The sequence below is a fragment of the Haliaeetus albicilla genome, chromosome 12 (assembly GCF_947461875.1).
Source record: "Haliaeetus albicilla chromosome 12, bHalAlb1.1, whole genome shotgun sequence".
NCBI classification, from domain to species: domain Eukaryota; kingdom Metazoa; phylum Chordata; class Aves; order Accipitriformes; family Accipitridae; genus Haliaeetus; species Haliaeetus albicilla.
The window spans coordinates 31,849,663-31,871,006 of record NC_091494.1 but is presented as its reverse complement, the minus strand read 5'-3'; the positions used below and the strand labels follow the sequence as shown (position 1 = coordinate 31,871,006).

General features: G+C 65.8%; 1 protein-coding gene across 1 annotated transcript; it reads right to left on the bottom strand.

Annotated features, from left to right (window-relative positions):
• Positions 1-20,897, bottom strand: USP43 (ubiquitin specific peptidase 43). Its single transcript, XM_069798892.1, has 15 exons — positions 20,370-20,897; positions 17,080-17,220; positions 13,314-13,414; positions 9,761-9,853; positions 9,292-9,427; positions 9,074-9,197; positions 7,855-8,017; positions 7,626-7,737; positions 6,389-6,492; positions 5,929-6,006; positions 5,691-5,820; positions 5,125-5,473; positions 4,473-4,631; positions 3,275-3,412; positions 1-3,185 (listed from the first exon to the last, which is right to left on the bottom strand). The coding sequence occupies exons 1-15, from the start codon at positions 20,895-20,897 to the stop codon at positions 2,470-2,472; spliced, it is 3,072 nt and encodes a 1,023-aa protein (XP_069654993.1). The 3' UTR covers positions 1-2,469.
• Positions 20,898-21,344: the final 447 nt, after the last annotated feature.

The following is a 21,344-nucleotide window of genomic DNA, read 5'->3' as shown; positions in this document are numbered from 1 at the left end:
GGTTTGGTGGGTAAAATGGTGGGGTTGGGTTGGTGCGGGATGTTGGGGCCCTGGTCCCGTGGGATGTGGCAGTGCCAGGCATGGGGTGGTCCCAGCCTGGGTTTGGGATGGTCCCAGCCCACACTGGTGCCCACTGATGGATTTAGGACACATTTGGAAGGTACTTTGCTATAAGAAATGGGCCTTAATGAGGGTTTGGGTGATAAAATGGCTTTTGTTCGGTGTGGGCTGCCATGGTCCCAAGGGGTGGGGCAGCATCAGGGCTAGGGTGGTCCCAGCCTGGATTTGGGGTGGTCCCAAACTCGGGGTGGGCACCAACCCAGTTGTGGGGGGTCCTTGCCTGTGTTTTGGGACCAAGCAGCATGTATGTGGAGGGGAATATCGCGTGGCAGTGGAGGATGGGCAGCAGAGGGGTTCCATGGCACCGGGAGCTTCCCCAGCCTGGTGGGATGGGGTGGGGGACGGGACCCCGCTTTGCACAGTATGGAGGGGCAATGGGGAGAGGATGCCCCACGGGATGCTGCTGCATGGGAAGGCATGGACGTACCTGCAGGCCATCACACCTGTGGGCAGACATGGGTGCCAGGGAAGGTATGGTCCTCTGCCCGCATGGGGTACGTCATTGTGGGGGTCCCCAGCCTGGCCACACCACATCCTTCACCCCATTCCCCATGGGATGCTGGGGACCATGCGGGGGGATGCCACCCCTGCAGTGTGACAATGCCAAGCCTCAGCCCCAGCCACGCAGATGCCCACCAGGGCAGGGCAGCACCCAAGTGTGGAGGAACTGAGTGCCCCAGGGCTCAGCAGGCCCCCAGCCTCAAGGGCCCCCGGGCAGAGGGAGCAGCCCAGGGTGCTGGGGTGGCAGGTCCCTGGGGTCCCTGCAGTGCATCTACACCCCACCAAGGTCCCCCCCAGCTGCTGGGCCAAGGCAGGGCCCTTGCAGGGGAGGTGGGCATGGGGTCCCCGAGGCCTGGCACAGGGATGGCCACTCATATTGGGGCTCTCACCCCCTCCCAGCCTCAGTTGTGGGATGCGGAGCAGCAGCAGCCCTGCCCATGCCACTGCCAGCACCCATGGGTGCCCTGGGGAACCTGCCATGCCCAGGGCTGCTGCTTGCCTGGGTGACACATGGGTGACAAACCCACATTTGCCACCTGCTGCAAAACAGGGTCACAGCCATGGCACCAGCAGTGGCACTGCAAGCTGGGAGGTGGCCTAGAGCAGCCCACCACCAAGGGTCTCCTCCACCTTCATCTCCTCTGCCTCCACTTCAACCCAATCCTGCTTCCATCTCGACTTCCATCTCCCCCCGTTCTGTCCCAGTCTCCTCCATCACCTCCACCCCCATCCCACCTCATCCACCTCCATCTCCTCTGCTTCCACCTTCATCTCCTCCACCACCACCCCAATCCCACTTCCTCTCCACTCATCTCCATGTCTACCTCCAGCATCCTCTTCCTCTCTTCCACCTCCATCTTCATCTCCACCTTGATCCCACCACATTCACCGCCATCTTTGCCTCCTGCTGTGGCTGCACCAAGTTTCTCCAGACATCCCCTTCCTCTGCCCTGGCAGAGGTATTATCACTGGTGCTCCTGGTGCTGCCACCACCTCCCAGACCTCCCAGCAGGCACACAACCACCATGCCGGGACAGGATCTGGCCACCATTGACCCCACCAAGCCCCACTCCCAAGCTGATCCCCACCACCCCGATCCACAGCACACACCGCAGCACTGGGACCACCACCAATGGGACACGAAGCTCTTCCCACCCCTGGATACGTCCCCTGGGATGGACACTGGGGCCCCCCCCCAGGCACTGCACTGGGCTCCTTTCACGTGTCTTTAATAGAAACCGCCGGCGGTGGGGGCTGCACCCCCGCGTACAAAAGCTGGCTGGAGGAATCGCGTATTGCATAGATCTTGGTGTGGGGGACCCGCCCGCCCGCCCCCCCAAAATAGTCGCCTTTTAAAAAACAAAAAGCGTCTCTCAATAAAACTCTCCTGGTACAATAAATACTCTCGCGTCTTCGAGCTGGCGGAGCCCGTGGCCGCCTGCCTGCTCGCGGGGAAGGGGCATAGGGAGGTGAGTGGGCGATGCCCCCAGTTCAGGATGCCCCTGGGGCGGGATGCCCTGGGATGGGATGCCCTGATTTAGGAGCTTCTGGTTTGGGGTGCTCCTGGTTTGGGATACCCGCGGTTTGGGAGCCCCAGGTTTGGGATGACCCAGCTTCGGGATACCTGAATGCCTCCAGTTTGGGGACGCCCTGGTTTGGGATGCCCCCAGGTTAGGATGTTCCCGGTTCAGGATGACCCTGCTTTAGGATGCCCTTGTTTGGGATCCCCTGGTTCAGGAGCCCTTGGGTCGAGACACCCCCAGTTTGGGATAGCCCCAGTTTGGCAGCCCCCAGTTCAGGAGCCCCTGGTTCCAGCTGCCCCAGGTGGGGATGCCCGCCGGCCCTGGCTCAGAAGCTGGACTCGGGCACGGCCGGGCGGCACAGCGAGCCCACGGGCTGCCGTCCCTGCTGCAGCACGGTCCCGGGGGGACCCCGGGCAGGCAGGGGGGGCCCCCCCGCGCCCCTGCCCAGCGAGGCCGAGCGCCGCAGGCCCCCCTTGGGACGCGGGGGCAAGCTGGCCGAGCTCTGCGAGCGCGCCATGGCCGCCGGACCGGGGGACAGCCGTGCCAGAGGGACACCCGCGTCCCCCTCCGGCCGCGGCAGCCCGGGGCGCCGGAGCCCCCCCGTCCCCTCCCCGCTCCGCCCCGGGCTGCTCTGGCTTTTGGGGGGCAGGCGCAGGGACCCCTCGGCGCCGGCGCTGGCGGCTCGCCGCAGCGTCGGCACGCGGAGGGGTTGGCGGGGGGCTCGGGGGGTGCCCGCCTCCTCCTGCCCCTTGTCGGGCTGTTTCGGGGGGCCGGCTGGCGCGGGGCTGGGGGCCGGGGGGGTGTCGGGGCCGTTCTCCCCACCTGTGCCGAGCGGGAGGAGCGAGCGGCGGGTGCAGCGGGGCCGGCGCCCCGATTCCAGGTAGGCCACCAGCTCCCCCGGGACCCCCGTCCGGCCCCGCTCCTTGCCGGCGAAGGACCAACGCGGGGGCACGGCCCCGGGGGGGCCGCCGGCGGGCGAGACCTTGACGCTGAGGCTGCGGCCCTGGACGCCGCGCACCAAGGGTCTGGCCTCGAAGCCACCTGCAATTAAAAAAAACCAGGAAAAATAAGCGGGAGGATCTGGGAGCGACGCCGGGGTGCTGGGGTGGGGAGGGGGTGCTCAGCATCACCTTTCTCCGGGGCGGCGGTGGCGTCGGGGGTGCCAGGCGGGGAGGAGCGGGTGGCCGAGGGCCGCGAGGCCGCGGTGTCCCACGCGCTGCCGCCCAGGCGGGCCAGCCAGTGATCGGCGAGCGAGGAGGCCGCGGAGCCTGCGGGGAGCGGGGCGCTGAGCCGGGCTGCGGGGCCACGGGTCCTGCCGTGCCCGCACCCCAGAGCGCTCGGCAACAGGGGGAGCGCGGGGCTGCGGGGGGAGCGAGCGTGGTGCCGCGTGCTGCGTGGCGCCGCGTGCTGCGTGGCTGCAGTTGCAAGGACACGGGTGCGCGCGAACCTGCAACGCCGCACGCGCCAGCTGTGCTGTGTGACTGCGTGCCCGCCACGCTGTGCACCGGCACGCACGTGCGTGTGTGCCCTTGGCTGGGCCGTGTGAGTGTGTGCACACGCGCCTGTTCATGCACGTGTGCAAGGGTGTGCACGTGGCTGTGCTGTACATGCACAACGCCATGTCGACATGCACGGCATGCACGTGCACACTTGGCTATGCTGTATGTGTGTGCACCTGCCTGCTGTACTGCCCATGCACGGGTGTGCATGCACGTTCCCGTACATGCAGCTGTGCTGTGTGCACACACTATGCTGCCTGTGCGTGTGCTGAACATACACGCATGTGGCTCTGCTGCATATGCACATACCATATCGCGTGCAGGCATGTGCACTCAGCTGTGCCACCAGTGACTGTGCACGTGCACCCACCACACTGCTCGTGCACCTGCCTGCAAGTGTGTGCATTTGGCTGTGCTGTGCGCGCACAACGCTGTGTGCCAGCGTGCACAGGCATGCGTGTGCACGCTTAGCTATGCTGTGTGCCTATATGCCTGCCATACTGTCCATGCACAGGTGTGCATGCATGTCTTCGCGTGCACGCAGCTGTGCTCTGTGTGGGTGTACGTGCCCGCCTGCCCTGCTGTCCACGCATGGGTGTGCATGCGCGTCCACGTGCCTGCGTGCATACGCAGCTGTGCTCTGTGTGCACACCCCACACTGCGTGTGCACGTGCTGAACGCACACGCGTTCGGCTCTGCTGCACGTGTGTGTACCGTACTCTGCGTGCCCGTGCGTGCGCTCGGCCGTGCCGTGCGTGCCCGGGGCGGTGACCTCGGGGTGCCCGGGCGCTGTCGGGGCGCAGGCAGGCAGGGAGGTGGGGGTGCTCACCCCTGACGGAGCTGCTGGCCGACCATGCGGGCACGGCGTTGCGGCGCTGGTAGAAGAGGATGTAGGCGCTGCGGGTGCTCACCTCCGCCTCCTGCACCCCCTCCACCCTGCTGTCGTCGTAGCTGTACCACCGCCCGTCCAGGGCGTTGCAGCAGTAGGCTGGGGATGGGGGGGGGTGGCACAGGGGGTGAGGTGGGGCCACGGGCTCTGCCCTGGCCCCCCCAACCCTAGGGTGCAGCGGGGAGCATGAGCCCCATGGTGTGGGGACAGCCTGGGGGTGCAGGATGCTGTTGGGGGGCACGCCCCAGTGCCACGCCTGCCCTGGCATGGCTGCAACGCCATCCTGCGCGTCCCCTGCGCCCCGGGTCCCCTGTGCTGTGCCCCGTGGCATACCCCCCGCACCTGCCTCCACAGCCCCGCGCCTTGCCCCGTACCATAACCCTCTGCAATGCCCTATGCACCCCATGCTGTGCCCCATGGCACATCCCCCTCCAGTGCCCCCCAACCTCATGCTGTACCCCACGGCATACCCCCTGCAGTGCCCCTAAGCTCCATACTGTGCCCCACAGCACCCCCCCAACACCTTGCCCCATGGCAGACCCCCATCCTGCTTCCACACCCTGAGCCCCCCCCACACTCTCCCAACACTCACCAGTATAGTGGCCGCCCTGCATGCTGCCGTGGTGGTTGCAGACAGCGTAGAGGTCGTAGAGGTAGTCGCGGGGGCAACTTGGGGGCAGGCAGAGGGGGGGCTGCCAGGGCGCCCAGCGCCCCAACAGCTGCCCGCCAGCCTGGCTCCGCTGCGCCATGTGGGGGGCCATGTCGAGACCCCGCAGGGGGAACTTCACCAGCGTGGTGAGTTTGTGCCGGTGCTCAGCCACCTGGCGAAAGCGCTTGAGGTGGATGATGAGGATGTCGGGCAGCGTCCAGAGGCTCAGCTTCACCGTGCCCTGCTGGGGCACCTTGCAGTGCGGGCAGCGCCAGGCGTCATCCGGGGCCAGCTGGGGACACCACGGGCCATGGCCACCTCCCTCCCCAACACCCCCCCTGCCACCTCTAAAGCCACCCCCAGCACCGCAAAAGCCAAGAGCTGCCGTGCCGTGGGCAGAGCTTGCCCTCGGCAGCAGCTCTGCCGGGTGCGGGCAGGGTGTGGGCAGGGTGTGGGCAGGGTGTGGGCAGGGTGCCCGCTGCCCACGTGGCTGGCGGGGTGCTCGGTACCTGCTCCTCCTTGGTGTAGAGCTGGAAACACTCATCCAGCGTGCAGCTGTGCTGCTGCCGGTGCGCTTGCTGCTGCAGCCGCACGCTCTCTGCATCCTGCACCACCTCCTCCTGGATGTTGCCGAAAAGGCTGCGGCAGGGCGGGGGGGCAGTGACATGACACCGGGGGGGGGGGTGTCAGGGAGGGTGACCTGAGTACTGGGGTGTCCCCACCCACCCCTGGGTACATGGGACTCACCGCTCTTTGGTGCTCACGTCCCACTCCACCGTCAGCTTCACGTGGGGAGGGCCACCTGTCCCGCTCAGCTGCAGGGCTCTGGGGAGGCAAGGACGAGGCGAGATGTCCCCCAAAACCCCCTGTCCCCATGGGGCCACCCCCTTGTCACCCTGCGGTGCCAGGCATGGACAGCCACCACCTCCCCATGTAGCACCCACGGCGGGGACATGGGGCTGGGGACCCACCAATCCCGGGGACCATCCCACCACGATGGCCACCCATGGTGACACCACTGGCCACCCCGATGGTGCCACCATGGTCAGCCACAGGGACGCCTTTGGCCACCCATGGTGCCAACGCAACCACACACAGGGACACCACGGCCTCCCACAGGAACACTGTGACCACGGTGTCACCACTGACCACCCCCAGGGAACAAGGGGACAGTCTGGGGACAATCCTGCCCCTGCAGTGCCCTTACCTGTCAACGGCGGGGTGGCAGAGAGGGCGGGGGTCCTGCGGGGACAGGTAGGTGCAGGGGGCCGAGCCCCCGGCCAGGCGGATGCGGAAGAGGGCTCCCGCGCCCTGCAAGGGGAGAGGGGGCTGTGGGGCTGGTTGGGGGGCAGAGCCCCCCCCTGCTCTCCAGCAGCACCTGGGGGGAGCCGTGCATTGTGACACAGGACAAAAAAAAGCCCCCAAAATCAGATTTCTTTGGTCCCCGTGGCCAGGCTGGCAGGGGACACCCGTGGGGATGGGGACACAGGGCTGGGGGATGACCCATCCCGCTGGCTGTGGTGTGGCTGGAGGGGCAAAGGGGCAGCATGGGGACCCCAGCGCCTGTGGGATGGTGGCACCTGGGTACTGCGGAGGGTGGCTGGGCTGGGGCGGCTCTGCCATGGGAGGCGGGTGGCACTGTGGCCATCCACGGTGACGCTATGGCCACCCATGCTGACAGCATTGGCCACCTGCAATGACAACGTGACCACCCACAGGGAGACCACTGCCACCCACAGTGACACTGTGGCCACCCATGGTGACACTGCTGCCTGCCTGCAGTGCGAATATGACCACGCACAGGGCCAGCATAGCCACCCCTGGTGACCCATCAGCCACCAGCATCAACACAGCCACCCCCAGGGCCACCACAACCACCCACAGTGACACCGTTGGCCACCCACAGTGACCCTGCAACCAAGCACAGCTCCACCATGGTCACCCATGGGGACACCACAGCCAGTGATGGTGCCACCACAGCCACCCATGGCTCCACCGTGGCCATCCAGGAGACACCACGGCCACCCACGGCTCCACCATGGCCACCCATGGGGACACCACAGCCAGCGATGGTGCCACCACGGCCACCCATGGCTCCACCATGGCCATCCAGGAGACACCACGGCCACCCACAGCTCCACCGTGGCCACCCATGGGGACACCGCGGCCACCCAGGGCTCCACCGTGGCCATCCAGGCGACACCATGGCCACCCAAGGCCCCACTGTGGCCACCCATGGGGGCACCGTGGCCACCCATGGGGGCACCACAGCCAGTGATGGTGCCACCACGGCCACCCACGGCTCCACCACGGCCACCCATGGGGACACCGCGGCCACCCACAGGTCTACCCCCCCCCACTGTGGCCACGGTGGCAGCAGGTGCCAGCAGCCCCGGCCGAGCGCATCCCCGAGAGGGGACAGCGGCGTCCCCCCTCCAGCTCACCTGCGCCTGCACGTCGCCCCGCAGCAGCGCCCGCAGCTGGGCCAGGATGCTCTGCTGGAGCTGCTCCCAGGAGACGCCCCGCTCCTCCCGCAGCACCAGCGGCGGCCCGAACCTGGGGACAGCGGGGCGACACCTGGCTGAGGGGGGACACCCCCGCGCCCCCTCCCACGGGGGTGGGAAGGAAGGGAGGGCGGCGCGCAGGCAAAGCGCGGGCAGGGCGGGCAGGTACCTGGCGAGCCGTGGCCCGGCGCCCGCCGTGTTGCAGAGCAGGAGCAGGATGCGGCCGCCCGCCCCGCGGTGCAGGCAGTCGGAGGAGCGGGCAGCGGCGGGCAGCAGGCGCTGCCCGTCCGGGTGGGCCGCCCCGGGGGAGGCGGGCAGGCTGCGGGGGCACCCTGCGGGCAGGGAGGGGGTTATCAAGGGGCTCCGGTTCAGCGCCGCGGGGCGCCCTGCCTGCTGCGGGAGCTGCCTGTGCTCCCCTGCCTGCAGCGCCGCCTCCCGCACCCCCTGCTTCCCACCAACCACAGCCCAGGGGACACGGCCTCGCCAATCGCAGCAGAGCACACCTGCCTCCAACCAATCGCAGCAGAGCACACCTGCTTCCAAGCACAGCAGAGCACACCTGCTTCCAACCAATCACAGCAGCGCACACCTGCCTCCAACCAATCGCAGCAGAGCACACCTGCTTCCAAGCACAGCAGAGCACACCTGCTTCCAACCAATCACAGCAGCGCACACCTGCCTCCAACCAATCGCAGCAGAGCACACCTGCTTCCAACCAATCGCAGCAGAGCACACCTGCCTCCAACCAATCGCAGCAGAGCACACCTGCTTCCAATCGCAGCAGAGCACACTTGCTTCCAACCAATCGCAGCAGAGCACACCTGCTTCCAATCGCAGCAGAGCACACTTGCTTCCAACCAATCGCAGCAGCGCACACCTGCCTCCAACCAATCACAGCAGCGCACACCTGCTTCTAACCAATCACAGCAGAGCACACCCGCGTCCGACCAACCGCAGCAGAGCACACCTGCTTCCAATCGCAGCAGAGCACACCTGCTTCCAACCAATTGCAGCAGAGCACACCTGCCTCCAACCTATCACAGTAGAGCACACCTCCCTCCAACCAATCGCAGCAGAGCACACCTACTTCCTACCTATCACAGTAGAGCATACCTGCCTCCAACCAATCATGAGGCTGGGGGGAAGGGAGAACAAGGCTCCCACCAATCACAGCAGAGCACACCTGCCTCCCCCCAATCACAGCGCACCTCCCAGCCACCAATCACAGCGAGGGGCACCACCACCTCCCACCAATCCCGGGGATGCTCCCACCTCCCCCAGCACTGCTCCCATCCCACCACTCCCAGCCCCGTAGGAGTCGCTCCCAACCAATCAGGGCTGCGCAGGTAGCCAGCTGCCAGCCAATCGGGAGGGGAGGGGGGCGGTACCTGCACGGCCGGCAGGGGGGGGCTGGAAGGCGTAGAGGGGAGCCCCCTCCCCGGCAGCACCCAGCTCCTCCGCGTCATCCAGGGAGCGCAGGAAGCCCCGCGGGGACACCTCGGCCAGGATCACCTGCAGGACAGCACCCGGCACCCTCAGCGTCCCGGGGGGGGGGGGGTGTGTCTTGTTGTCCCCCACCCCGTGTCCCCCCGCCCCGGCCCGTTACCTGCTCCGGGGGGATGTGTCCCTCCCGCGCCACCATCTCCCGCAGCTCGGCCACGGTGCCCAGCAGGGGCACGGCCAGTCCCACCCGCACGAACCGCCGGCGCTCGCACTGCAGCACCAGGGTGACGTTGAGAGCCCTGGGGACACCGGGGGACACACACAGACACACACCCCCCCTCTCAGCGGGGAAAGCCACCGCGCGCCGCGCTGAGACCCGACGCCGCTTGTGACCGTGCTGGATGGACCCACGTCCCGGTGCAGCGGCTCCGACTCCAGGGTAGCAAACACCCATCGGACACAGCTCCGGCGGCGGTGGCCATCACCCATCCCAATGCTGCCACCACCTCCCTCATTAATTATCTACCCCGAAAGATGCAAATCACTCTGGTTGGAGCCGACACCTCGCCGGGCGGTGGATGTGCTTCTTGCCGCGCCAACGAGCGGCTGGGGAGGTGCGGGGCCGGGCTCACCTGGTCTGGCGCAGCGGGATGGGCAGGGAGATGCACAGGAAGGGGTCGAAGGTGTTGCTCTGCTTCAGGCAGTGAGGGCACGTCAGGGAGGACCTGTGAAACACGGCCGGGATGTGTCACCGGTGTAGGGACAGCACCCTCAGAGTCCCCACCCTGGGGCTGCAGCGCCCTGACACTGGTACCGCATCCCACAGGGCTGAGATGGCCCCAGCACCACGCAGGGTTTGCACAACCTCCTGCCAGGGTGAGGCACCAGAGCTGGTACCCGCCTGCCCAGCCCAATGGTCTGTTCACTCTGAAACCTAACAAGGGCGCCCACAGTAACTGGTGCTAGAAAAGCCAGAGTAAAATCCCAGGGCTGGGGGGTTTCCCACTCCCATGCGTGGCTGTGGCCCCGAAACCCCCCCAAATCCTGCTCCCCCTCCCAAGGGCTCACAGAGCCCAGGGTGGCTTCTGGCTCCTGGAGGCTTTGGGGTGACCCCAGCCCACCCCGGTGGGGCTTAAGCAGGGACAATGCCTTGGGGTGCTGAGAGGGGACAGGACCCCTCCCGAAAAGCAGGGCTGTGGCTGGGCTGCAGGGAGGAGGCAGTGACAGGCAGCAAAAGGGCAGCTGCCTGCAGCCCCATGACAAGCCCCAGTGTGTTCCCTGGGGAGGTACCACTGCCCCTTGCCCGCCCTGGCACTCACGGCCAGAGGCAGAGGCGGTGGTGACACCAGCTGGGGACCGTCCCACCGGCAAGCTGCACCCAGGGGACACCACGGTCCTGCTGCACTCCCCATCCACCTGCTGGGAACCAGCTGCCTGCCACCACCGCAGGGCCAGATCCTGCACCCAACGGGGTGGTAGCCCCATCACTACCGCAGGGACGGATCCTGCACCCACCATGCCCGCAATCCCAGCACTCCCATTCCCAGCCTGCCAGCGGGGAGCCGGAGCAGTATCCAGCCCTGCTGCCGGGACGCAGGCTGTGCCGCCCAGACACCGCCGGCTACCCTGGTGCTGCTGGCTCAGCCTGCCCGGTCCCTGCCGTGGCACAGCCGCCGGCTCCAGGGGAGCCCTGGGGACAGTGAGCGGGGACCCGTCTGCTCTGCTGGGGGGCATGGGGCCACCGGGGAGGACCAGGTCCCCTGCCAGCAGGGAGGCCTCCCCATCTCCCACAGCGTCTCCCAGGAGATGCGCCACCAAAGCCCGGCTTAAATGAACCTTCAATGCCAACAACCACCTTACCTCCTGTTTCTTTTTAATTCTGCCTTTTTTATTTCTTTTTTTTCCTCCTTTTTATTCAACAAAAAGGGGAAAAACAAATTAAAAACCAAATCAAAATCCTGACTCCTTGTTATTTGTCGCCTCAAAGAGCCATTGAGCTCCCTGGGAAGCAGCCGCACAAATTAATAAATCCTTTTGCACACAGACGGGCTCTGGCACGTGGAGGGGGTGGATAATTAAAGCGCCTTTTTTCCATAGAGGGCGAGGGATTAATTGAGACAGGAGGAAGGACTTGTGATGCCAGATGTGTCCCCTCACGCCTGCAATGCTGTGGCATGGGGATGGGGTGGCCAGATGCTGGCCCACCTGAGCATCCTGTGAGTCTCAGCCAGATGAACATGTGGGGTGTCCCATCGCCTGCGTGTGGGAGCATCCCCATGCTGTCCTCTGGGACAGGCTTAGGACAACCTGGATCCTGACTCCTGTGATAGAACCACTGAATGATTTGGGTTGTGAGGCACCTTCAGAGACCATCCCGTCCAACCCCCCTGCCATGGGCACGGACACCTTCCACTACACCAGGTTGCTCAAAGCCCCGTCCAACCTGGCCTTGAACAATTCCAGGGATGGGGCAGCCACAACTTCTCCAGGCAACTTGTTCTAGTGCCTCACAACCCCCATCGTAAAATATTCCTTCTTTATGTCCAACCTAACCCTATCCTCTTGCAGTTTAAAACAGTTGCCCCTTGTCCTGTCACTACAGACCCTGGCAAAAAGTCTCTCTCCATCTTTCTTGGAAGCCCCCTTTCTGTATCAAAAGGCTGCTCTAAGGTCTCCCCAGAGCCTTCTCTTCTCCAGCCTGTCTTCACAGGAGAGGTGCTCCAGTCCTCTGATAATTTCTCCTCTGGACCTGCATCCAACAGGTCCATGTCTTTCCTGTGCTGAGGACCCCAGAGCTGGATGCAGTACTGCAGGTGGGGTCTCACCAGAGCAGAGCAGAGGGGAGAACCGCCTCCCTCGACCTGCTGGCCTCGCTTCTTGTCATGCAGCCCAGGATATGGTTGGCTTTCTGGGCTGCGAGCGCACGTTGCCTGCTCACATCCCATTTTTCATCCACCAGTATCCCCAAGTCCTTCTCCATTCACCACCCAGTCTGTACCTGGCCTGCTTGAACTTGCACTTGGCCACGTTGAACTTCATGAGGTTCAAATAGGCCAACTCCTCCAGCCCATCAAGGCCCCCCTGGATGGCGTCCCCTCCCTCCAGTGATGAATGACACCGCTCAACTTGCTGCCACCTACCAACTCGCTGAGGCTGCACTCAATCCCACCATGCCATTGATAAAGATTTTAAATTGTACTGGTCCCAGTAGGGACCCTTGAGGGACACCAAGCCTTACTGGGTTGCTCTACCACCCACCACCACCAACCCAGCAGCACTGATGGAGAACAACCAGGGCATCCCCTGCCCAACCCCTGCCTGCAGCCCTGCCCGTCTCCCCAGGCTGAGCCTTCCCAGCCCTGCCGGCTCAGCAGCCGCCTTGCTTTTGCCAGCCAACTGCTGGTGCAGTGCAAAACCAGCTGTCCCAGCAAAAGCCATCTCCTGGTAGCTCTCCCCACCCTGGGACGGTGATAACGAACAGAAGAGCTCAAGGCTTCATTAAGGCCAAGGAGAGGTGGGCAGTGGGGTCTCTGAAGGCTGGGGGTATGAAATGCCCAGGGGCAGGGCTGGGGTCGGCCCGTGTCCATCTCCATGCCAGGAGATGACACTGGATGTGGCTGATGTCACCCTCTGTGCCCTCACTCCCAAGGACCAGGCACCCATCCGCACCAAAACCCACCCCCAGGGATGCAGTTCAGACCCTGCTCTGGATCAGTCCTTAACAAAACAATTCATGTGCTCTGGCCAAGAGCTGCCTGGCCCGTCACCCCCATCCTGCTGCACCCACACAGCCTGGACAATGCCACCAGCATTGCACCGTGCAAATAAAACACACCTTCGTCTTAATTCTGCTGCTCCCCGAGCTTCCGAGCTAATTACCGGGAGCCCCAGGGCTGCGACAGGGGTGGGGAATGGGCAGGACACCCCACTCGCTGCAACAGGGATTTGGGCTCTGACCCTCCCCGTGTCCTCTTCGGCACTTGCAAAAATATTTGCTGGCATTAAAGCAGAGCAAGAAACGTCTGGATGGATAGAGCGTCTCTGCAGGGCTGAGCACTCCCCGGCTCATCCCTTCCCTGGGCTCACAGAGTCCAGCTGCCCGCTAGGAAAGCCCCTCCAGCGCTGCCCAGGGCTCGCAGGAGGGCGAAGCCCCCAGCCGGGCAGGATCCGGCCCTCCCCGCTCACCTGTACTGTGCCTGGAAGTGGCTCTGCACGAAGCTCTGCCCGCGGGGATGCTGGGCGGCCGGTGGGGAGCTGCTGGCACCGTTGCTCCCGTCCTCGCTGGGCTGTGGGGGCAAGAGACGAGCACGGTGAGAAAGGTGCCAGGGTGACCCCATGCCCTTGAGGGGTTGGGGACACATCCCAGCGAGCCAAGCCCAGCTTCGGTGTCTTCTTCTGGGGAAATTTTGGGGTATGCCCCATCCGATCAGCCGCAGCCCCAGCGTCCGGAGCTTCTGGGCACTGAGGAATTGGAGCTGGAAACATATTTGATCCCAGCTGAAATGCTCCAGGAGGGAAATCCTGGGCGAGTCGGCTGGGCTGGCTTATCCGCACTGCAGCATGGGCACCTCTGGCAGGGGAAAGCTTGGAGGGGGGGGAAGCTGATCCCCCAGCAACGTCCCCCCCGCCAAGGAGCCCCAGCGCCCGTGGGCATACGCCTCCAGGGTTGGCAGCCCTGGCAGGGAGGTGCCCACGGCACCCACCGTGCCGGCAAATGCACCCATGGGTGCTGGGACCGGCTGTGCTGCAAGGAGCTGGGGTGTGGGTGGGCGAGACGGTGGAATGCTGCAGCGGGCAGGTGTCCATGTGTCTGTGTGCGTGTCCGTGTGTCTGCGAGGAGAGCTCCTGGAGCTGGTGTGCACGTTCCTGCTCGCACCCGCCTGAGGCAAACACGGCTGCGTGCAAATTAACCGCATGCAAATCGCCAGAACCGGGGAGCTAAAAAAAGCCCCGGCTGGCGTGATGCCCTCCCAGGCAGGTGTGCCAGCGTGGGGCTGCAGAGCTGCCCAGAAAAGCAGCCCCACTGCTGCATGTTTCCCCAGCGCCTTTACCAGCAGCAAGCCCAGGCATGGCACCCGGCATGCCAAGCCCAGGCACAGGACCTGGCACAGCGCCCAGCATGCCGAACCCAGCCATGGCACCTGGCATGGCACCCAGCACCCCGACTCACTGCCCCAGAGCTGGGCTTTCACGGGCCACGTGTCCGGGGCAGGCAGTGGGAGCAGTGCCATTCGACCAGCATTCCCTGAGCTGGCAGGGGAGGCAGCCGTGGGGAGCACTTACTCCGCTGCCGACCCATCCCTCGGCCACCTCCCCACATCACCACATCCCCATCTCGGCCCCGGACAGCGGGGCGACTGCCTGTCCCCCCACCCTGCAGACACCTGACCTCTCTCCAGGTGTGATCCAGCAGCTCCCGGCACCCTGAGCCACTGCAGCGAGCTGTGCTCCCCACCTGGGTGCCCGCACCCGTTCTCCCTGGCAAGCCCGTGTCACATCCCTGAGCAACAGCAGGAGCAGCACTGGGCCCCCTTCCTCGAGAGAAACCGGCTCCTCTGTCGGCCGGACGCTGCCTCGGGATGGGCGAGGAGCCCTGCACAAGGGAGCCCTCTCTCCATCCCCCCTGCTTGGTGCATGGGGAAACTGAGGCATGGCCTCTACTCTCCCTGCTCTCAGCAGGGACGGACACTGCGGATGGTACTGGTTGGCTGCCTGTGTCCCTGCTGCTCACTCCCAGGGCTGGCACAGGATCCTTTCCTCCATCCCAAGGAAAGGCAGGACGCCTGGCCGGGGAGGCAGCCTTCTTTGCCGAATTCGAGGGATGCCAGCACCGGCTGCAGGAGGAGACATGCCCCGCACCCAGGACACCCTGAGAGGAGCCAGGTCCTCTGCTCCACTCTGTAGGGAACAGGGACACTGGGACATGACCATGTTACACAGTCAAACCTGCCTGGTTAGGAGAAACCTCCTTGCCTGCATCCTGCCTGCTGTCTCCCTCCCTGCCCGCTGCCCTGGGAGCCACAGGGAGTGCCCATCCCTGCACAGGGGCCAGGAGCCACCAGCTTCACCCCCTTCTATGGGCACAAGGAGCCCAATGGCAGAAGAGACGTCACAGAAAGGAGCCTCAGTAGCTTGGGGAAGGACTGGGCTGTTTGGGCTAAGAAGAGGAGTTTTTGGTGTCACGATGAGCAAGACTGAAAATCAATGAGGTATTTGGCCAAGAGGCGGATTTTCCTCGTGCCATCTGCTGGCACTGGGTCCTGCTGAGCCTGACGTGTCCTTACGGTCTGCCCAGGGCTGGGGTCCATCTGGTGTGGCACAGAAGGGACCTGGACTCTGTCTGTGCCCCGCACAGCCCCCAGAATCCCCCTGAAACCCAAGGGGACACCTCCTCCCCCTCCTCCTCCTCCAGCCCTCCCAGCAGCCAAGCCTTGGTCCCCACCTGGGTGGCCCCAGAGTCCGCTGGGTGCCACAGCAGACACCTTGTGGGAACCCATCAAACAGCCAGGACAGTATTTCCACCCCTCCGGTCTGCCCGGCTCCGTGCCCTGGACCACCGAACTCCTTGTCTTCTGCTTTCCACCAGCTGAGCTCCCCCGGTCCTTGAGCCTCGGCACGGGCTTGACCACGAGCAAACTGTCCCCACCACCCCCCACCTTCAGCACCTGCACAAACCCTCCTCCCCCAGCCTACGCTACCCAAAACTAGGATGGGCGCTTGTGTGCCCAGCTCCATCCAGACACTTCAAAGCTGTTTATTCTGGCTCATGACCCGCCACGGGGCACGCCCTCCTGAGGCACATGGGCACATGGGTGCTGCTCAGGTGGCACCCCCCAAAAGGGGCTGAGACCGTGGTGAGGGGCTGGGGGAGGCTGAACAAAACCGAGGATGCTGCGGGGGACACAAAAGGTCCCATCCCTGGAGCCAGGCAGGCGCCCCAGGCATTGCCACGGCACTGGCTCCAGCGCGGGCAGCCGAGGGCACTACCGGCATCACGGCACAGCCCACGGTACTCGTTGGCACCTGGCATTGACCAAGCGAGCAATGGGAGCTGCCCACTGCCAGGCTCTCCCAAACAGCCTGTGGGATCTAAATGCCTCGGGGCAAAGGCAGGTGGGGCTGAGGCCGGCTCAGCTCAGTACACAGATGGCTGCAGCTCACCAGCGAAGTAGGGCTGGAAGCCAAAGGGCTGTCCCGGCCAGGGGCTTTGGAGACGGGCACTGCAGCCGAGCTCTCCCATGCAGGACGGAGCTGTGCCCACGCAAGGCTGGAGGCCGGGCAGGGGCTGCCTGCGGGGTCCCCAACCTGCACCCCTCGGTCACAGCCACGATTCCCCATGTTGGTGACAGGGAGGATGACACTGCTCCCAGGACCCCTGTGCCCAAGATGGGCATCACCCCCAAAGCGGGGGCAGCACGCTGCTGAGCCAAGCAGACGCGGCAAACGCACAAATCCATCCACTGCAACAGGCAGCGCCCGGCAGGCGGGCAGGCAGGCAGCCAGCAGGCAGGGCCAGGGGGATGCCATGAGCGCAGATGGATGGAAGGAGACTTAATTACTCCTTTTGCCAGCAGCAAAGCCTCTGAGCGCTGTAATTACGGCGGGCTTAGCTGGAGGTGGGGAGGGACGGGGAGGGGCTGGATCTCCTCCTGACCGAGCAACCCCAAGAACCAGGGTGCCCACCAGAACCGGGGTGCTCAGCTGGACAGGCTCCTGCCAACACCCTCACACACTCCCAGCACCCCAACCACCCTGCCCAGCCCTGCAGCACCCGGACCCCGCCAGCCTTCCCCCTCATGCACCTTCCAAACCACATCACCCGCATCCCCATCCCATACTGACGTGGGGGAGACAACTCCAGTCTGCCGTCTCAGCTTCCCCGGTCCCACACGCAGCGTGGACATCCCCACCCGAGCCAGGGTGTGCGGCCACCCCGGCGGGGGCCACCCACCTCCTCGGGGACACGGGTCTGCTGGGCAGGGGAGGCAGCGCCCAGGTCCTCGTGCATGCGGTCCAGCAGCCAGAGCAGGAACTCGAGGGCGTCATGCTGCGCGTTGCCCCGAAACTGTGAGCTGTGCTTGGAGACGATGTTCTGCAAGAGATGGGCAGGGAGGGCGCTGAGCCTCGGGCCACGCTGCCTGGCACTAACGAACGGCCGGTTCGTTAGCACTCATAGCAAAAACCCATCCCTGCTTCCAGCCTGCACCAGTGTCTGCCCTTGTCCTGCCTCTGCAGGGACATCGCGGCCACCCTGGGGACAGCACAGCACTGGGGACACCAGCACAAGTGGCCGAGACAGCAGTTCTGTGGCCCATCACTGTGGTGTCCCAGCTTTCAGCTGCCAGGATGAGGCCAGGAGGGGACAGCTTGCTGCGGGCAAGGGGACAGGGCACACCCCAACAAACCCGTACGGGCAAGCCCAACCCGTGGAGACCCACCAGCATCATCTGCCTCATGCACTCCAATGGCATCAATTCGGTGTAACAGCCAGGGGAAGGCAATTCCCAGCATTGGGATGCCCCAGCAGGCAGCAGTTCTTCCCCAGGCCCTGCTTGCACGTGCCACCCCATCACCAGCAGCCAGCCCAGTGCCTCCCCGTGCCTCAGTTTCCGCAGCCACGTGAAGCTGGCGATGCCAGCCCAGCCACCCAAGTTCCCAGAAGGGATGAGGGCTGTTCATAGTCAAGCAAATGTGTGGCCCGTGGGCAGGGGAGCTGCCAGCCCTGCCTGCACAGGCAGGAGGAAAGCCCCTGAGCAAACTTCCTGCAGCCCAGAACCAGGGATGCTCAGCCCATCGCAGCCTGGCTCTCAGCACCCTCCAGCTGAAGCGGAGCAGGTGAGACCAGGGAGGGGGCCCAGAGATGTCCCTGATGGAGCCACATGCCAGGGGGGTCCTGACAGCCCCCCGCGAGGGCAGTGCTGGGGAGGGGGTACTGCCTGCCCTGCGAGGCTCTGCCCCTCCATCCAAAGCCCTAACAGCTCCCCCTGCCCGGGGCTGCCCTCCACTCACCCACTCTCCTCCTTCCCCCCAGCCCTGCAGTGAGTCCCCAGAAGGTGCTCACAGGGCTCCCTGGGGTATCCTCCCCATCTCCCCCTCACCTCGCCTCCCCCCCAGGACATGCAGCTCCATGCACGGCGCAGGAATTGGGCCCTGAGCAGCCAGGGGGGCAATGAAACCACCATGACGCTCCCTCTGGGCACCCTGCCCCAAAAGCCCAGGTCCCCGTGCTACCAATGGCAGCACCCCCTGCCCCATCAAACAGAGCAGCCCCCTGCTCCACAACTTCACCCGTGCCTGGATCAGGCCCTAATGCTATGTGCTTTCTGCCTGCCCCCCACCAAGCCATCAGCCATGCTGCAGCATTTTGGCTAATTAGCATTAATTTTGCTGTTAGGCAAGCGGCATGATGCCCTTACAGGCGGTTCCCCCTCACCGGGGGCCACGGTGGGAAGAACGGGGCTGGGAATGCCGTGGGGCCGAGGCGGTGCCCGGGGAGGATAAGCCCATCGGGGTGCCATCAGGCCACCGAGCCAGCGCCGAAGCCAGCTCCCTTGCCGAGCCAGTCGAGGTCCCAGCGGTGCTACGTGCCTGGGTTTCGGGTGGCCCCGGGAGGTCAGCCCGGGGCATGTGCTGTCAGCCCATGAGAGCTGTGTAAGCAGCTCCCGGGGGAGTGGTGTGAGCCAGGATGGGTCCCTGACCCCAAAAAAGCAGGATGCATGGGGCTGGGAATCCTGCTCCCTTGAGGGAGCCCAAGGAGGGGGCCCAGGGAACACCCCAAAAGGCAGAGCTGGGGATCCCCAAGGACTCATCTCTAAGCCTGGGCCAGTGGTGGCTGCTCAGAGCCAGGAAAGGACAATTTTAGGAGTCCAGCCCCAAAACCAGCACCGGGAGGGAGAAACCCCAACCATCCGTGTTGGTTTTAACCAGCTGACGCAGTTAAACCCCAACCATCCGTGCTGATTTTAACCAACATGCCAGGACCTGCCAGGACAGGGATCAGACCTCCAGCATCACCGGGAAACACCCCGAGCCAAGACCCCCTCCGGCCCCCCGCCACACCGGCCCCGTGCTCAGCAGTACAGGCATCCCGGTACAAGCAGAGGGAGCAAGGCCACCGCGGATGGGTTTCAAGCAAAATGAATCGCAGACTGGGCTCTTATATTAAAAATCTTATTTAGGCATATTTAAAAAAAAATATAAGGTAGAAATTCATGGCAGATGCAGATAACCACCCCGAGGGAGGAAATTCAAAGCAAAAGCTGGAAGTTTTGGGGTTTTTTTTGCTCTATGCCTAAGGAATGTGTGTGTTTGGGAGCTGAGGGCTTGGAATATTGTGCCCAGCACTGCAAGAGCTGGTTACTTTGCTACAAGGAAATGAAAAGCAATGAGCTCCCGCAGGAGCACCCACTGCACCCCAGCCGTCTGGGCGGGGTGGGTGCTGCCACCCTCCAGGCAGGGAAAGGAGGCAGGCAGGTCCCTCTGTGAAAGGGGGGGCTGAGCAGTGGGTACCCCAGCCCCTGCCCGCGCAGGACCAGCCTGGCTGCTGCCATGGGAGCCGGCAGGGCTGCCAGAAACCCCGACCCGGGAAGGGGCCTGGCTTCCCAGCAGCTCCTCCGTGCACTTTGCAAAGTTTAATTGCAGCAGCAGTTTAATTGCAGCAGCAGGTTCCTGCTGAAATGTCACCGGCGGACACGTGTCCCTGAGCGTGGGGAGCTGCGATGCCAGGCTCGAAGCGCTGCCCTGTGCCCGACACCCTGTCCCTGTCCCCACGCCGGGCGCAGGCCGGCAGCACGCTGCCATGTGCCCGGCAGGGCTGTGACACGCACTCAGTGATGGGGGCTGAGGCCACTCACTTGGGCTCCTGGGGCACCATCCTGGGGCACCATCCCGCCTCACCCCACCATCACGGCCAGCATCCCGCTCACCCTTACGGCTCCGTGGGGTGGCCGGGACGGGGAGCTCGCCCGCCCAAGGAGGGTCAGAGCTCAGGGGAAGGCAGCCCGGCCAGAGGTGGGTGACGGCAGCGGGGCTGGGGGGACAGCGGGGCTGGGGGTGTCGGGCAGGGCAAGATCCACGGCGAGGATGAGGCAGGGGAGCGGGTGCTGTGAGCAGGGGGTGCCGGCGGGTGCTGCGAGCGGGGGAACGCCGCGGGTGCCGCGGGTGCCGGGGCGGACCGCGCCGGCGGGATCCCCGGGGCAGGGCGTGGCGGGAGGCCGCGGGGACGGGCGCGGGGCTCGGTACCTTGAACTCGGCGGAGAGCTGCGGCGTGTAGTCGCGGGTCCAGAGGGCGCGGACCAGGGCGGCCAGCCGGTGGGTGACCTCGGCGCGGGCCCCGCGGGCGCGGTAGCGGCCCAGCGCCAGGAACTCGGCCAGCGGGGCCGTGTTGCTCAGGCACTGCACCACCGCGTTCATGAAGCAGGTGTTCCCGTGGTTCCGCAGCCCCTGCGCGCCCGGCGGCCGCTCCCCCCCGCTCCCGCTCCCCGCCGCCGCCGCCGCTCCCCCGGGCCGCCGCCGCCGCTCCCCGCCGGGGCCGCCCCCCCGGAACCCGCCCTCGTCGTCCTCCGGGACGGCGCGGCGGCTCCCGCGGCCCCCGGCCAGGCGCGCCCAGGTGCGGAGCAGCCGCCCGGCCAGGCTGCCCAGGGAGCGCAGGGCGCGCCGCCGCCGCCCGCCCGCCGCCCGCCGCCCCGCCGGGCTCCCCCCGCCGCCCCGCCGCCGCCCGGGGCCGCCGCCGCCGCCGCCGCTGCCCCCCGCCGCCGCCGCCGCGCTCATGGCCCCGGGCGGCCGCCGCCCTCCCCCGGCCCCGCCGGCCCCGCCGGCCCCGGCCCCGCCGCGGCGCTCATGGCCCCGGGCGGGCGCTGGGCGCCCCCCGCCGCCGGTGCCGGTGCCGGTGCGGGGGCCGGAGGGGCCGGGCGGGAGGTTTTGTGCGCGGCCGGCTCCTCCCCCGGCCGGGCTGGCTCTGGGAGAAGGGAGAGGGAAGGGAGCGGGGAGGAGGAGGAGGAGGACGAGGACGAGGAGGAGGAGGAGGAGGAGGCGCGGGGAGCTGCTGCTGCCGCTGCTGCCGCTGGCGGCAGGAGGCATCGGCGGCCGAGCCCCGGCTGCCCCGGCGTCCCCAGCATCACCCCCGGGCACCCCAGCGCGCTGTCCCCGCCATGGCCCCAGGGCTTTCCCGGGAGCCCTGGCCATGTCCCCCCCCCCCCCCCCCCGGGAGCCCCGGCC